General features: G+C 39.4%; 1 protein-coding gene across 11 annotated transcripts; it reads left to right on the top strand.

Annotated features, from left to right (window-relative positions):
• The first annotated feature begins 701 nt into the window (after window positions 1-701).
• On the top strand, window positions 702-16928 carry LOC124407376 (RIMS-binding protein 2). Of its 11 annotated transcripts, none has more exons than XM_046883467.1 (17): window positions 702-1154; window positions 2668-2781; window positions 3906-4231; window positions 4641-4833; window positions 4995-5441; window positions 5713-6025; window positions 6134-6711; window positions 7057-7183; window positions 8271-8482; window positions 8795-9199; window positions 9309-9810; window positions 10055-10255; window positions 10379-10605; window positions 10836-11087; window positions 11169-11445; window positions 14431-14711; window positions 16084-16928. In XM_046883467.1, exons 2-17 carry the CDS (start codon window positions 2749-2751, stop codon window positions 16666-16668), a joined length of 4959 nt encoding a protein of 1652 aa, XP_046739423.1. In that variant the 5' UTR covers window positions 702-1154; window positions 2668-2748; the 3' UTR covers window positions 16669-16928. The 11 variants fall into 11 exon arrangements, with proteins under 11 accessions (XP_046739423.1, XP_046739417.1, XP_046739418.1 ...); XM_046883461.1 differs by lacking the exon at window positions 702-1154 and adding an exon at window positions 1795-1845; XM_046883462.1 differs by lacking the exon at window positions 702-1154 and adding an exon at window positions 1795-1845 and having other exon boundaries at window positions 10382-10605.
• Window positions 16929-17301: the final 373 nt, after the last annotated feature.

Genomic DNA, 17301 nt, shown 5'->3' on the forward strand with positions numbered 1-17301 from the left:
TCGGATCGTCTACCAGCCAATTTATCCGCCATGTATACCCGAGAACTGAGTATTTGGACTAGCAGGAACCATTCCAACACAAAATTGGAGAACGCACGGAAAACGTCATCTCGAATCAACATAAGATGTATAGCCGCTTGATTGACACAAAATGCATTTTTATACCTATATGCACGACCATACAATATGAAAAAGTGTTCCGTTTGGTAGTAAAATCTATCCATGTGTAGAAAGGTACCAGGTGATCGGATCTGTAATCTATGGTTAAGCCTCCGATTCATATCATAGTAGCGTGAATCACGCCTGCAGATCTATATAGGGGTTTGTAGAACATAGAACTGGGAGGATGTTCGGGTGTGAGCAATCAGGCAAACTGAATACGGGAATTGCGTGCAGCAAAGACTTAAAACAACCCCCGCGTCTGGGTCGGGGCGCAGTGGAAAGGCCGGCGGTGGACATTTCCGTTTGGTACCGCACCGAGGCGAGCCGCACGACCAATCGCGTACCGACGACGTACGTTCATTGATAAGCGCGTACTCCGGACGGCGCGGCGGGTCGGGTGCGGGGTGTTCCTCGAATAGAACGTGACGTCACGTAGGCGACCGGTAGCGCCGACGCCGAGGGCATATGCGCGAGCGTCACCGGCCGTGATTTCGGGGTTTCGGGCGTCGAGCGGGGTGGTTTCAAAAAGGATTTCGGGCACATAGATTCGGGGCAGCTTAGCGCGGATCGCGGCCCTCGCTGCTTGAGGATCGTCAAGGTGACCTTGGGCCAGCGATAACCGTTAGACGTGGAATTATCACTCGGCGGGGATATGCCAGAGGGTTGCAGATATCGGAGATTGTCGGCTATATTGATTGGTCTTTTGTGCGAAAGCAGCTACTACACCCCCTGTCTAGCTCTCTTTCTCTAGGAGCGGAGCGCGTCATCGATCCGCGAGTGACCCATATCCGTTGCCACTCCTCCCACCTCCCACCACCCCCAACCCACCCCGCTCGCCTTTTTCCCCCTTGTGGCTCTCGCAGCAGCCCTGCCTGCTGCCAACGAGCAGATCTTCGCGGGTTCGGGATGATAATCCAGTGAAACTCACTCCGCGAAGAACTCCACCTGCAACAGCAGCCCTGGCCTGCCAAAATCCCTTCAATTCGGTCATCGTAAGTTCCAAACTTAAGTCTTAATTTCTTCATTATTATCATGACGGTAGGCACCGTATAAGCATCTTTGCTGATCCTCATTCGCCCTCTCATTATCATTTGTATATCCAGTGTCGTGTCGGTTTTTTTACGTGCCCCGATATTACCCTCGATGACGTTCTTGTCATTCGAGAGAAAATGACGCTACGGACCTTCGGCTATGGCTACATCGTCCTCCGTGATGATGGTAATGGTCGTGCAGGAGGATTGTAGTGGTCGTGGTCGTGGTTGTAGTGGTTCAGTGGTTTGTGCGCGCCCGGTACGCGGTTGGTGATCAATAAGCAGTGTCGTATCAATTCTGGTGCTGTTCGGCGTTATCTGATGATATCTGAACGGTTGTTGCCTTCAGCCATCTTCACCCGACACCCTGGTCCAAAGTGTATATAATCTCGTCACAATTGCTCTCTCGAAAGTTCAACTTCTCCGAATTTCTGTCCTGTATACTTGATTGCGATACCTGCATCTGCGGAATTATCGGTCTCGCTTCAACCGCATAAAACGCGTGATATATTACCAGTTATATCGACGTGATATCCTAATAAATACGAAAATATTCCAAGTCTTATGAGAGAAGCTTAATAAGTCCCGTGAACAGTAAGCTTTCCAAAGTATGAAGACTCATTGTCAGTTTCAACTTGCGCTCAGTGATCAGGTACAAAGTGCAGTTTATGACGGTATTTCGTAAATTTGTGAGACATGCCTCCGTGTGCATGTATGTCATTCTGTATATCCCTAACAGTAACAATGTAGTGTTATTATTGCGAAATTGTTGCAAAACATTGAAATAAAGAACAATAGTAGCAGGTAAATATTCAATAATCATGGTGCAATGCTATTGGTAGGCGATTATAAGAATCATCGATTGTTGTACCGATTTCATTTCGTTTTCATCATCGTCCCGCACTCAATTTTTATTGCGACTCCCTTTCGGGATTCGGTAGTTATCTAGGCGCGGAGACGACGATAAAGGTGGTGCCACTTGCTCAAGTTACGCCACTGTAGACGAGTGGGGGGTGGTTTTCTCCGTCGGTTTTCGTCGGTCTTCGACGCCCGCCGTCGCGGCGCTCCGTCAGTGACGGTGGCGGGTTCCAGCAAACGGTGGGCCGACCCTTGGTCACTCGTACTGTACGTTACACGTCCGAAAGATAGTCGGGAATTGGGTTGAACCCGATTTTTTCGTTCCTCGCTTTTTCTGCGTACTTTTTATCGCCTGGACCTTCATCTTCCGTCATACCCGTGGCTGAAAAATGATGACGAATAATACGAGACGACCTCAGAACGAAGGGTCATTTTTTTCTTGATAAACACCTCGACCCCTTTTTTTCTCTACCCTTTCATCAGAGTAGCCACTGTCTCGACCGCAATGTACAGTATACTATTTCTCAAACGAGATAGAGATCTTAGTGTCAGAAATTACATCCTTAGAATTGATTGTCGGGTTCGAGCAGTGATCGGATAACTGGATATGTTACAGTGCTGCGGCGTTGGAGGTGGAGGGGCATCGACGGGGCCCCAGCCGCCACAACTGCAGGGGACCAACACAAGAACCACCATCATGCAAGACCCCGTCCTTGAAACTATCCTCGAGGTGAGTAACTCAGGATGAACAGATTTGACTCGACGGGTGACCCCGAGGGCTTATTCTATATTTTTCAATTTTCCTACTCTCAATATGCGAGTTCACTGATTGATCAAACGATGATTCTGGTTGGCTCAAAGACTGTCCAAATTTCAAAATACCATGATAAATCGCAAGTGCTGCAGAACAGACCCCTTACGGAATGTTAGCCTTATACTTTAGTGTAGATTGAGTTGCATGATTGAGGAGCAAAAGTAAGTCACCGCAATAATTTCAACTAACGAATTTATCTGACTACGCAGAATTATTATTCATATGTGGGGTATAACGAACGGAATTCAACCAAGTTTCAATATGCCGTACTTGCCCCGTATCAGCCTCTAATAACTTTACGTAAATATTATGCAAGAGTTGATAATATAATATGTTATAATGCACTTTCACGACACTCTCGTAGGGTCGCGTTTCAAACCCGCTCACACCACACACAGTATGTGTACATTATACGTAACATTGCCGGCTTGCTGAGCTGAGCGAAAATACCGAGGAATCTTTGATTTGCGTTCAGTTGTCCAACGGAATTTTAATAACCTCCATGAGCCTACACGACTGCCGGATCGGATTTTCAACACCTAATCCCATGAGGCTCCACAGAGTCAAAGGGCCATCAATGATTCCCTTTCAATATCATGATGGCGTTGCGTATTCTTACGGTAGCAGCGAATTCCTAGCGCATGTCTTATTTCATTGCTGAACCGTCGTTTCCGAAAGTTGAGCTGTAGACTACTTTGACGCTTTAAGAATACACAAATCTCCTTAATTCGATTTTCCCTTATCATACATACCTATACTCCTCCAGCTTTGGTTGGATATTCAGTTTTCCTACTTGACAACGAATTTGACAGCTTAGCACAGCCGGCAACAGCCATGAAATCCACAGGCATGTGTATTACTATGTATAGCTATTTCTTGAACTACAATACAGGAACCTTGAATAACTCTGTGAATAACCATAAATCTACCATGAAGTTCAGATGAATATCAGAGATACAACCCAACATTCTCACCAATTATAAATCCTTATCCTAAAATGAGATAATCAAATGTAGCAATTCATTCATTTCATGTTATAGCAAATGCGAGAGACCGAAGCTCGCAGAGCAGAATTGGAGAGGCAACATGCGGAGGCGCAAGCTCAGTTACGTGACAAGCTAGCTGGCCGGTATCCAGGTCCTGAGTCTGTTGAAGCACTGCAATCGAAGATCAGGGAACTCGAAAAAAAAACAGAACTCCAAATGGTTAGACACGAAGAACTGTCCCTAGAACTGACCAGCTTGAGACGGGCACGTAGCAGAGGACCGGTTGCCAGCAACGTGACTTCAACAGTTCCCATGTCCACATGGCCCCCTGCTGGTTCCGAAATTGATCGAATTATTGCCAAAATTGAACAGGATAACAGGTGATAGTCATGGTGTAATACATGTCTATGTGCTTCATTAAGCATTTCATTCAGCTTCATGGCGCTACATACTTACTAGATTTCTCTGATACAATCACCCACATAAATCAGGGAAATATATTGTACCATGCTAAATTAGATATGGCACTTCATTGTTAAAAGTAATCAATGTGTCTAGTCATACTTGTAATATAAATTTAAACTGGTGTAGCTTAGATGAAGCATCAATAATTCAATTGCAATATACTGGTCGACCAAAAATTTCCAGTTTGTTTAATACAAATAGCCAGAATGCTAGTAAAGTAATAAGTTGAGGGTATTATTTAAAAAATGTCTTAGAGGCTTTCTACCACCTACATTCATTACATCTAATTCTTTCTATCTTTTAATTTCGATTACACACACTCAGCTTAAGTAAAACCAGTGCCAGTAGGATTCTGCACGAGTTGGATCATTCGAGGAGCAACGTGACAACTCAACAGCCGTCTGGTTCCCAAAGTATATTACGTTCAAGTTCAGAAAATCTTCCTAACTTGGGGCAACATCAGCATCCTCCACATCCGCATGCATTAAATCTTGGTCTACCGTCACAAACATCACACGTGAGTTGTCATTGATAAATAAGCCAAGATTTTATTGCTGTATAGAATGACTCTTTCAACAGTAGTATCTAATAACTGCATAGCTATCTTTGTGGGGTAACATTATTCAAAAACATTTGAGAATATATTGAGTAACTCATGCTGATATCTGTAATTAATAGTACGCTGGTTCGCCGATGCCATTAACACCAATGATGCCTGGCTGTCCACCGTTAACACCAAATGGTCCACCGTACCACTACAGCGAGCCGATTCCACCTGCACCATCTCTTTCAACTAGCCAATCACAGCCTGCATTTCAGCAGAAACTACAACAATATCAGCAACAACAACAGCAACAGCAACAGCAGCACGAACTATCAAGCTCGCATTCACAAGGAACCCTACCATCTCAACAAAAACAATTACAAACACATACGCAGTTTTCCGGCAGTCAATATCAAGAAAGCTATCCACATACACAAACGTACCAACAACCAATACAGCAACAACAACATCCTGTTTCGACTTCGTACTTAACTTCGGCTACTGGAGGTCAGACTGTCATGCCTCATTATACGCAACCGAGTCAGACAAATCAAGGCTATCAACTCAACGGTACTCAACAGGTAGGTTTTTCTACCAACAATAATACGAACATTCGTCAAGAATTTTTCCAAGCATGTTTCTTCGCCCTGCACTACACAATAATACCTGGTGAATATGAAATGGAAAAACATAGTTATTATGAAGTATTGTAATCTACTAGTGGGTTGGGATTCATGATAAAGAAGATCGAGAAAAAATGTATATGAAGAACATGGAAAATACGTGTATTTCATCAAAATGACTTACATCCTGTTATTGTATCATGTTAATGATTATTTTTTATTTCACTAGCAGACAACGTACCCCACGCTGTCCATGACTTCTCATCCCAATGGAACTTACAACTCTGTAACAACCAGTTACGCATCGCAACTAACTCATCACAACTATTCTGGACCACATACAAGTATCCCCCAGACAACGCTTTCTTCTCTTCCACCGTATTCGACAACAACACCTGCCTATCACTCAACATTGGGTACCTTGACTAGCTCCTCACAAAATATGCTTCCTTTTTCAACTGGGCAAAGCACCTTTTCAACTGCTGGTTCTAACTACTCTACAGTCGGAACAAACGCATATGGCACGTCGGGGGTAAACACAGGTATAAATGATATGCCACTAGATAAAAAATTTTCCCTAAAAATTTTTCACACTGCCTATAACTTATTTGTGTCAAGCAAATTCATAACTTGTTTTCATTACAAATTAGGGCCTACTTCCAGTGGCTTATTACAAGCTATAGGAGATCCCCTTCAAGCTATGCAACAGTTGTCGGCACAGTCGCAAGCTAGCCAACTGCAACAACAAGCTATTATACATCAAATTCAACAGAGCTTGCGAGCCAGCTCGCCGACCGCCACTGGATCAACTGGTCATCACTTTTTAGGACCGAGACAAATGCCAAAAATCCCAACAGGCATTTTATCCAATCCGATGGATCGTCTCACTAATGACAATATGGTGTCTGAAGGACAAGTGGACATGTTAGATATTCCTGGAAAAGGCAGGTGTTATGTTTACATCGCACGGTTCAGCTACGAACCTTTCCAGCATTCGCCTAATGAAAACCCTGAAGCTGAGTTGCCTGTACAAGGCGGAGATTATCTTTTGGTATGGGGACAGCCTGACGACGATGGTTTTCTTGATGCAGAGACACTAGATGGTCGACGAGGCCTTGTACCAGCAAATTTCGTTCAAAAATTGGTAGGAGATGATCTCTTAGAATTTCACCAAGCTGTACTGGGACTCAGAGATGTTGATGATGCTGCTTCTACTAATATACCACAAGTCAGTATAACATTAATGATACATCTTTTCTTGGTTTGCAACTAGATCGTTCTCTGATGTTATTATACCAACTGCACCTCAATTTTCAGTTTGAATCTATACCTGGTAATGTTAGAGATTTTTACTCCAGTTATGAAACAAAAAAAATCAATAAACGGTACATTATTAATCATACATTTCCATGCTGTAGTAAATATGTTTCTACCGACACTCTGCACCACTTTTCTATTGATAACACCAATGAAAACAAAATTACAGTTACAGTCAGCTAGTATTCACAGTTCATATTATTATACTAAGTCCGATTGCTCTGATACTTGATTTTAATCATGAATGGGATCGCAGTGTTACCTGCAAGACATTGATTTGGAGTTAGCAGCACTAGAAGAGGGCAACCGGAACCGTCAAGCAGAATTATCTGCCTATGCAGAGCTGGACAATATTGCTGATGAAGATGAACAAGAGCCACCAGGTTAATATCTTAATATTGCATGTTTTTTTCGAACGGTACTAGTTCAATGTCTACTTCGTACATGGTTCGATCATAATAAAACGTAGATTCGAACTTCCAATGGGAGATCTTTTCCAATGATTTATATTCTCTGTATAGAAACGAACCGATAACTTCTCTATTATTTGTTTTGATACGAATGTAATATGTATCGTTGTATATTATGTTTCTTACATGAATCGATGGTTGTGATATCCAATAATTTTGCAGAATATCAAAGCTTGTGATCAATCTGCTTCGAATGTAATATTCTATTTAATTTTACTCATTCTTAGATTATTCTGATCAGTTTAGGTAGATTTACCTAGGTTATATCTCGAGAGTGAGAATTTCGAAATTATTTTGGGAATTGTATCCATAATGTTTTTATACTTACCAAGTGATTTATTCTGTTGAGATGAGAGTGAAGACTTCATTTACACACAGTTGCTATTAAAACTTTTTTTTAACGGGATGTTACCAATCCTGCAATACTTTTTCAAGAAAAATGGCATCATCAAATCCGAAGTAAAATAGAGTGTGCATGTTGCACGCTGTATAGATTGTTTTTATTTCTTTTACAATATTTATTTGTCTGTTTATTCAATTCAGATAAATATAACGGTATATAGGTATATATATAGATATACCATGAAGTTGTTGTGTATCATTTTAAATGAACAGACGATACAAATATGCCTAGGGTATTTTATTATTCAGAATTCAGTTTTGTTTTGTCTACAATCTTTGCTGTAACTCCGAGCAATAGGCCAAGTAAAAATTTATTTCATTAGCTGCTTGCGGTGAAGCAACACAATGAACAGTGCTAGTATTGTAGCTTAGACTTAAATAAGGACTGTGGGAAATATTTATTCGACAGCTACTACGACAAGTTATTTGATGACACTCTCTATTGAGCAGCATCGCAAAAACAGCTATTTTTGGTTATCTGAATGGAACGAACAGTGTTTGGCTGTTGATTGTACAAAATACAATATTGAATGGGGTTAGGCTCGCCGAGAGAGAGAGTACCTACAGCTAGGGTTGTCTTGTGTTTTTCCTCCTGAAGAAGTCTACCTGTTTTCGGACCTAGTACCGGCGCCACAACACCTCACCCTTGAACGTCAGCTGAACAAGAGTGTGCTGATCGGTTGGACTGCGCCGCAAGAGAATTCTCATCACCTCGAGTCATACCATGTCTATGTTGATGGAGTCCTTAAGGTCACTGTCAAAGCTACTGAGAGAACTAGAGCATTGGTCGAAGGAGTTGATTCCACAAGGGTCAGTTTTTGCTTTGTTTTGTATACATAGTAATTATAAACGCAACACGCTATCGTGTTCAAGAGTTTTTTTTGTAGAAATTTCGTGTCCTTTCTATTCATGTTATCCCTGACATTTGTTAGTAGCTTAAAATATCGAAGGAAAAAATATTTGTTCAACCTAAGAATTGACAGAATTTTTTATAAAATTCTTATCACATCTAGCGCTCCTCAATGTACATTCCCTTAATAATTTTTTTCTAAATTTCGAAAGTATGAATCTTAGATTTGTAGTACTTTCAAACTAAAAATCAAATCATTTTCAATCACACAGCCACACAGGATAAGTGTTCGATCTGTAACACACTCTCGGCGGACGTCGCGGGATGCTGCGTGTACTATGGTGATTGGTAAAGACGTTGCCATGGGACCGACTGCAGTTAAAGCATCAAACGTTACTGCAACTAGTGCCGTCATTTCATGGTTACCAAGCAACAGTAATCATCAGCATGTCGTTTGCGTCAATAATGTTGAAGTTAGAACTGTGAAACCTGGAGTTTACCGTCACACAATAACTGGCTTAGCTCCATCCACGATATACAGAGTAACTGTTAAAGCAAAGAACTTGAGGGCTACTCACTTTGAGGACCAGAATACGCAGTCAGCTAATGCATTGGCATGTCACGTCCACTTCAAGACGCTACCTAAGGGACTGCCGGATCCTCCGGTCGATATACAGGTAATAATTGTGGACTACAATATACAGTGTCCATAACTGGCTTGAGAAAAACTTCACCCGATGGGAAACTATTCTTGCACTATCAGTTTCTTATTGTGACTTTTTAAAGGTGGAGGCAGGACCGCAGGACGGCACTTTGCTAGTGACCTGGCAGCCTGTTGCCCTAAACGGTTCGGCCGTCACCGGTTATGCGGTTTACGCGGATGGTAAAAAAGTTACAGACGTTGACAGTCCAACTGGAGATCACGCTTTGATTGACATACACAAATTGATGGGTCTGAATCCCAAACATGTAACAGTGAGAACAAAAAGTAGGGAAAGTCAGTCCGGAGACAGTTGTGCAACTGCGATTCCATGCAGCGTTCTCAGAGGAGGCCCCCATTTGCATGGCCCTCATGGGCCTGACCTCAACCAGCAACAAATATCCAATCAAGAAGACCCTAACCGTAGAGTTACAAATATGAATCAACGATATCCGAGCGCACCTGTACCTCCGCATATGAGGCGGCACGGCACAACCAGGGTGGATTCACATGGTCAAGTAGTTATCGAGACTGACGAAAATCTCTCGGATAAAGAAATATATCCAGGGCAGAGTATACCGCAGATAGGTAAGGTTTCCTGATTCATTTCAATACTTGAAAGCATCAAATTAATTTGAACTGCTTCATGCGTATCAAAAGTCATCACTTAATTCTTCCATTTGAATGGGAGCAATTTTCACTAAGATAAATCGATGTACAAAAACTTCATTTAACTTATCGCATCTATTCCTAATCTCACAAAGCTTCTGCATTTAATCTTTACTGATCAATAAAGATTTATAAACGTTTTTCAACCATCGTTGATTATTAGGTGTGCCAGAAATCACAAAAGATTCGGCTAGTGAAGCAAATTACAGCGAGGAAGAAGATCCGTCTAGAAGAGGAAGAAACATGCCTCCGCATCATGGCCATCACAGATACAATAATCCAGGGATACCTGCTGGACCAACTCACAGAGGAGGTAGACCTACCGGAGCTCCTAGACCTCAGGATCCATATTACGATCAATCGGGTATATTTCCATTCAGAATCTCTGCTTAAATTAAAAACCTTTCTTGCCACTTCATTTGTTTATGCAAACTGTAACAGAGTTTCCGTATACCGTTCGATACTGATTGCCGACTTTCACGTTTAGCAGGTAACCAAAGAGGAAGAGGTCCAGTGTATCGAAGTGGACGAGGAGCAAGTCAGGCTCAAAGTGGAGGTGCTGGTGGACCGCATCATGCTCCTGGCGGGGCTCAGCAAGTTAACAAACGGACCAGGTGGTTTGTAGCTCTATTTGACTACGATCCTACTACAATGTCACCAAACCCTGATGCCTGCGAAGAAGAGTTACCTTTCAGCGAGGGTGAAACTATCAAGGTTTTTGCAAATTAAATATTTAAACATCATCAGTGTTCACTTCTTGAATGAAATTGGTAACATGAAACGAACCATTAACACAGATTGTCCCAGTGCAAAGAGGTTCAATTAAAATTCAACCCTGACAATCCATTGGGAATGTGTATCTTTATAACAGTCAGGTCAAGTTCAAACTAAAATAATTTACCTTTCTCTTGAAATCCGAAATTACATTTTTCTTTCTCTTGAAGGTTTATGGGGAAAAAGATGGGGATGGATTTTATTGGGGTGAGTGTAGAGGCCGAAGAGGTTTCGTACCTCATAATATGGTCGAAGAATTGAAGGATCAAGGTCCAAACTCAGGCGTTGCGGTTCGGCGAACTGTCCAAGGTAGTGGTCAGGGAGACAGGTGGGGTGATATATACGCCAATATGCCTGTAAAGAAGATGATCGCCCTTTATGACTATGACCCTCAAGAACTTTCGCCAAATGTCGACGCAGAGGTGAATTTTTTTCCACAATCGACGACTATAGTTTGAACTTGTTAATAAACCAAAATGTTTGTAATCACTTTTAAACGTTAGCAAGTGGAACTGAGCTTTCAAACTGGCAATGAGATCTATGTCTATGGGGAAATGGATGATGATGGGTTCTATATGGGCGAACTGGATGGAGTACGTGGGCTAGTTCCGAGTAACTTCCTCACAGAAGCACCTGGTCAAGCACAAACTCAAGGCCAAGGCCAGGTTCAACAGCCTCCTGGCAGTAGAAGAGCCCCTGGGCAGGGTCAAGGTCCAGGTGCACGAGGTCCACCGCCTCCTCCTAGGGAACCTCCTCCACCTGGCCATCGTCGCCCAAAAGGTAAGATTGACAGTTACTTTCCTTCATTTCTATTTTCAACAATTATGGACGCTATTATGTATAACTATCTCCGTTTAGGCCAACTGTATATTCTTATGATTCATTCATTTTTAAATATCAAAAGGGTTTCGGGATCCAATAATACTCACAGAATAAATATTAAATGATCCTTGTCAACCGACAATGCTACTTCTACTTTGCATATTACTGTGCATAGTAATAGTGTATTTTAATTCTATTCAGTAACCTGAATTAACAATATCGTTTCTTAATAACATCACTATTTCCTACCAATATGGATATTTTGATGAATAACAAAAATATGTCCAACAAAACATCATTCGACTCATAGTATGGAAAGTATAAGAGACGAGGATTGTCTTTCTATTAATAACAATGCATCAATACAAATTTTACAAAAAAGCGTAAACGGAGTATAGGAACAGCAAGCAACACAAGACACGAGACTTGATGTGCCAGACGACAGGCAGGAGGGTCACGAGAAAACATACGGTCAGCGTGTACCAATATATTAATTATTGTCCAATTGATATTAAACTATACTATTAAAATATGGCCAAAACACGCAACCATTAATTCTTTACTAAGAATATTTGTAACTGGTTAAGCCAAATAAGAAATCCAAATGTTAAAAACATTATAGATAGTTAATTATAATGGAATTTGGATATTTTATTCCTCTAGAGGGCCACTTATGAATATTTCAAATACATACACTTTAGACTAATTAATTAACTGCTAATTGATGTTGGGTGATGTACCGATGTCGTAGAAATCTATACTATTGCTTGCCCTACAATCTACGTGCTCAGTATGTGTTGAAGGTTCATACTTGTTATACACTTGTACACAGAAATCGCAGCATCTAATTTGCACATGATTATAAATACACTGTAAATAAACTGATGAGACTTCACCTGAGATCTATAAAAAAGTTCGGGGTACCCAAAGTTGAAGAATAATTGGATACAATTTATTTGACATTAAATTTCTTTCTCACCAGAGATTGAGCATTCACATAAAGTAATTGTTGTACAGCAGTACCTTTATTGTCTTAGGCTAAATATAATTGAACTGTGATAAAAATCAACTACGAGAAAACAAAATTGTTTCAAAAACTATAGAATTTTAAAAAAAGAAGATTAGAGGGCAGTTCACAAAAATATATGGTATTTTAGTGATACAGTGATTTTATCCCAGGAAAGATATAATATCAAGAATACAATCACATAATGGCAAGTTATATTGTGATCATAAAGGCCATAAAGTAAATATCAAAATAATTACAAAAGATGCTATGATTTTCATGATTGTTTGAATTAAGAAGAGACGTATTGATTGAATGTGTTATTATCGAATATAAATAACTAATACCCCATCTATCCGTAATCCAGTCAGTATAATATATACTTGATGAAATACCTCGAGTACTGCTAGACACGTACTGATATACAAACACATGACAAATGCAAAAACACCATGCTGCTTTCAATGTGTTCTCTTATATACTATGTATTTTCTCTCCGGGCTCTATTCAGCTCTTTCACTTCTCTATATCTGTCCTACTATCTTTGTCTATATATACACGTATATATTTATATATATATTAACTCTCACAGATATATATATATATATATATATTTATTAATATACACATATATATATGTATATTAATATAGATAAATTATATTATATTTATTTATTGACTGATTATTAAGATCATGTCGTATTAACATGATCTGTCTGTGTGCCTGGACTGGTCAGTGGTCGTCGTGTCACATGATTGTCGTTCGTGTCGTGTTGTCATGCTGGTGCCATATCATATCATTTAGTTATTAGTATTATTCTCTTCTAACTTCCATACTTGATTTTTATCATCCAAATTCATGATAAATGTCACATTTATATTCAACTACTAGCAAAGAGTTGGTTGATATTTTCCTACATATTCACCCACTAATTATGTAGGTCATATCCTAATTCAATTAGTTCTATAAAATATTCATAATAGTTTGAAAGTTTCTGAAAAGCTACCATTGTTTGAATTTTATCACACATTTTATATAAATTTTCAAAGGCACTTTTTTAGCTGTTAAAATTAAAAAATAAAGTGTATACATAGATTTCCTGCAGTTGTCAAATTATGAGTTAGGGTACTCAAATTCCTCGTACTGCACAGTATTAATCTTCAAGGCATAGACATTCCGTATAATGCTTGCTTTCAATGAAATATGAAATATTATTAAACTGTTCAAATGATTCGATATCAGCAATAGTGCATTATAATATTTATCATCCTCACTTCTAATGAATAGATAATTTTTCCAAATTGTAATTATTTCCTTGAGAAATAATGTATTGAAATATTACATCCAGACATAATATTTTCTAAGTATCTCCAAGTTTTGAAGCGATCTGATGTAGCACCTTTTTTTGGGATAGTTTCATTTTAGATTATTCGTTTTACTTCTCTTGAAGTATCCTTGGTCATAATCCTAGACAAAAATATTAAAAATTAAATTCATACTAGACCTCACTCAAATCCATATACAGGTATGTCTGAGCTCTACAATGACTCCTTTTTGCAAACATTCTCATAGATTTCATAAATAGTTTAATAACACGGTCCAATTTGCATTGTATTCATAAATAGTTTTTAATCAACTCCAACCTGCAATTTTTCTAGAAACTTCTACAATTTACGAAAAGTCGTCATAGGATACTTCTGATGCTCTCAGATTTGTAATCATTCATAATACTTTCATCGCATTCGTGTTGTGACTGATGGTTGAAATAATATCTCTGAAAGTTCATGTTAATAAGGCATTTCATAATCAATTAGTCAAATACATAAATAAATTTCATAGTTGTGAATTATATGAAAATCGTGAATGGTATGGTATAGTCACTTTGAACTTTGCGCCACAAATGACAACACGACTCTGTTCTCTTCTCTGTTGCTAGATGCGTCTGCCTGCATTGTGCCTGTGTCTGTCCCTGTCTGTCACTTAGACTCTAGACAACAACAACAACAACAACAACTACCACCACTAATGAACAACCAACAACAACAAAACAATCCACCACCGCATCTAGCCTATCAACAAGCGAACAACCACAGCTACACGACTGTAACCACGTCTAATCAGCACGGACCTAATCACCCACCCCCTGGGGGTGTCATGGGCTCCCATAACGCCCATCAGGTGGGCCAAGGGTCTGTCCCACCCCACCTTCAGCAGCAGGTGAGTGCACGCTATCCTGAACAAATGACAAAATCCAAGCATTGCCAGAATGGCACCAACTCATAGGAATAACATGCAAACCATATGAGACTGTAATTGCTTGATAATGATGACAAATCAGTTTCATTATGGTTACTTTTTTCAAAGGAAATCTGTTTCGTTTCAAAGTAATTGATGGGTAAATTTTACTACTAATTCAAATCCTGATATGTTTGATTGGGCAACAGAAAAATATATAGGTGAATCCACTCAGCATTTAAATTTTTGATAATGTTGACTGATGTCATTGAATATCAGTGTTGAAAACTTCAGCGTTGTGGCGCTTGCACCAATATCTATCAAGCTTCGGACTTTGTCAAATTGACTTTTCATTCCTCTGCAATGACCTTTCAGAAAACCTCTTATCGTATGTTAAATCTGAATATCCCTTGTACTCATTAGTTAAAACGGTGGTGAAGAATGAATTGTGTTTCACTGTGAATGTTTTTTTTTATACAAAATAAAAAGTTCCATTGAGCTACACAAAAAGTGATGATTAGAATTTAAAATTTTCTAGTCAAGCATGTATTAATCAAAAATGATAGAAGTAAAAGAATATTCAGTTATCTATAAAGCTGAAAACCATAAATTGATGTTGTGTATGAACTGTTTTTTACACACTAGACAGCATAGCATGTTGCATCCAATGTTTTTCACACAGATCTGCAGCCTTGTGAAGTTTGATTTCAAGTACTTTCCTGTATAACACTGTAGATCAACCTTATTTAAAAAATTTGTTATTTTTGATAAAATTTTTGATATAATCTTACGGCCACAACTACTGATATTTTTGAAAAAATCCATTGAACGAAGTACTGTACAACTTCTGAAATGCATTACTGTAATATATCTCAATGCCTCTATTCTGTACCAATCCCTGCATTTTTTTGCTGTGATCTAGTTATGAAATATCCAGTAATTAATTGGAATGTTTCTGCAATCATGCTGTTGGCTTGTTTGTCCGTCTCTGTATGCACACTGCTTATATTTCTAAAGATACAAATACTTTTTACCTAGCAGCTATTTGAATGTCTTTCAAAGACAGTACGCTAAATAATGTACATGAGAGAATGAAATACTTCGATTATTTCATGTACCTGCCACAAAGTTTATTCGTACTTTAGAATGCGAAAATTGGCCATTTTACCAGTGAAAAAATGTAGAGAAATATTCTATGTATAAAATTTGTGGACACACAAATTGTGATGTTGAAACTGTTATTTTAGATGCAAGTAGCGTATTAAAATTGTGGTGTATGAAAAAAAGAAATGTTGTGTACGTAAATTGTACGTATTTGAGCGATGTTGAAAAACAATACTTGGTTTATTTTCAGGGGAGGGGGAGAGGCGTGGGCAATCGAGTCGTTGGTAGTAACGCAGCGGGGGTTCTCCAAGGTCCGCCACCGCACTTGCAGCAAAATGAATATCCGACACAGCAGCAACAGCAGCAGCAACACCAACAACAGCAACAACAACAACAAGGACCTAGTCAACAGTATTCACAACAAAATCCACAAAACCAGAACTACAGTCAACCAAATCAAGGCTATCAACAAAACCAAGGCTACAGCCAACAGAACCAAAACTTCAATCCGCAGAATCAGCAATTTCCGCAGCCAAACCAAGGATACCAACAAAATCAGGGATACGGGCAAATGAACCAACAGTATTCACAACAAAACCAAAGCTCGTCAATCTCAGGACCTCAAGGTACTACTAAACCTATGCGAGGTATACCAACCGTTATACCGACTGCCCAAAGTAAGACGCAGGCTGATGGTCAAGCTCAACAACCAGCTCCAGCTGCTGGACCAAACCTAATGCAAAAATTCACAGAAATGGCAGGGGCTAGTGCAGGTGGAGATATATTGTCGAAAGGCAAGGAACTTATCTTCATGAAATTCGGGTTGGGGAAGTGAAGTCTATCCGTTTTTATTAGATTCATTTATTCCCGTTTCTACATTATGCTGACTGTGTCATTTGGCTCAGACCTCTATGTATTCTGAACTCTCACTCAAAGAAATTGTAAAATAGGGTTCTTTGATGAAATTGATAGATTTGTCATTAAAGGCTAGTTATTGAATAAACACTGTCTCACCATCAACAACTACAAATCTGTAAATTATGTCAATTGTCTGAGGAATTAGACAATTGTTTATTCAATGTCGCGTCCTGTTATGGAAGACCCTTCGGAGCTGGAAAATACTTTTCGAAACTATTAAGAAACCCTGAAATTTAATAGTTTATTGGCGGTATTTTTCTACAACCAGTATTTTTTTTTTTTTTTTAATTCGTAAAAGTATAGTATTGTACGAATTTTCTCATATTCAAATCAAATTAATCCCTTGTCTCATAAGTTAATGGGTTTGAACAGTGCTGGTTGGCATCACAGTAATGGGTAGTAGGATTTGTGGCAGGTGTGTGTTACATACATTCAAATAAACTTTCATTTCTTGGTTGATGAAATGAAGTCGTAAGTTTTAGTATAAGCTTTTTTTTTGGTGAATGCCTAGTGTTCCAGGTGCCGTAACATACCAAGATACAGCCTACAT

The sequence above is a fragment of the Diprion similis genome, chromosome 6 (genome assembly GCF_021155765.1).
Source record: "Diprion similis isolate iyDipSimi1 chromosome 6, iyDipSimi1.1, whole genome shotgun sequence".
Taxonomy (NCBI): Eukaryota; Metazoa; Arthropoda; class Insecta; order Hymenoptera; family Diprionidae; genus Diprion; species Diprion similis.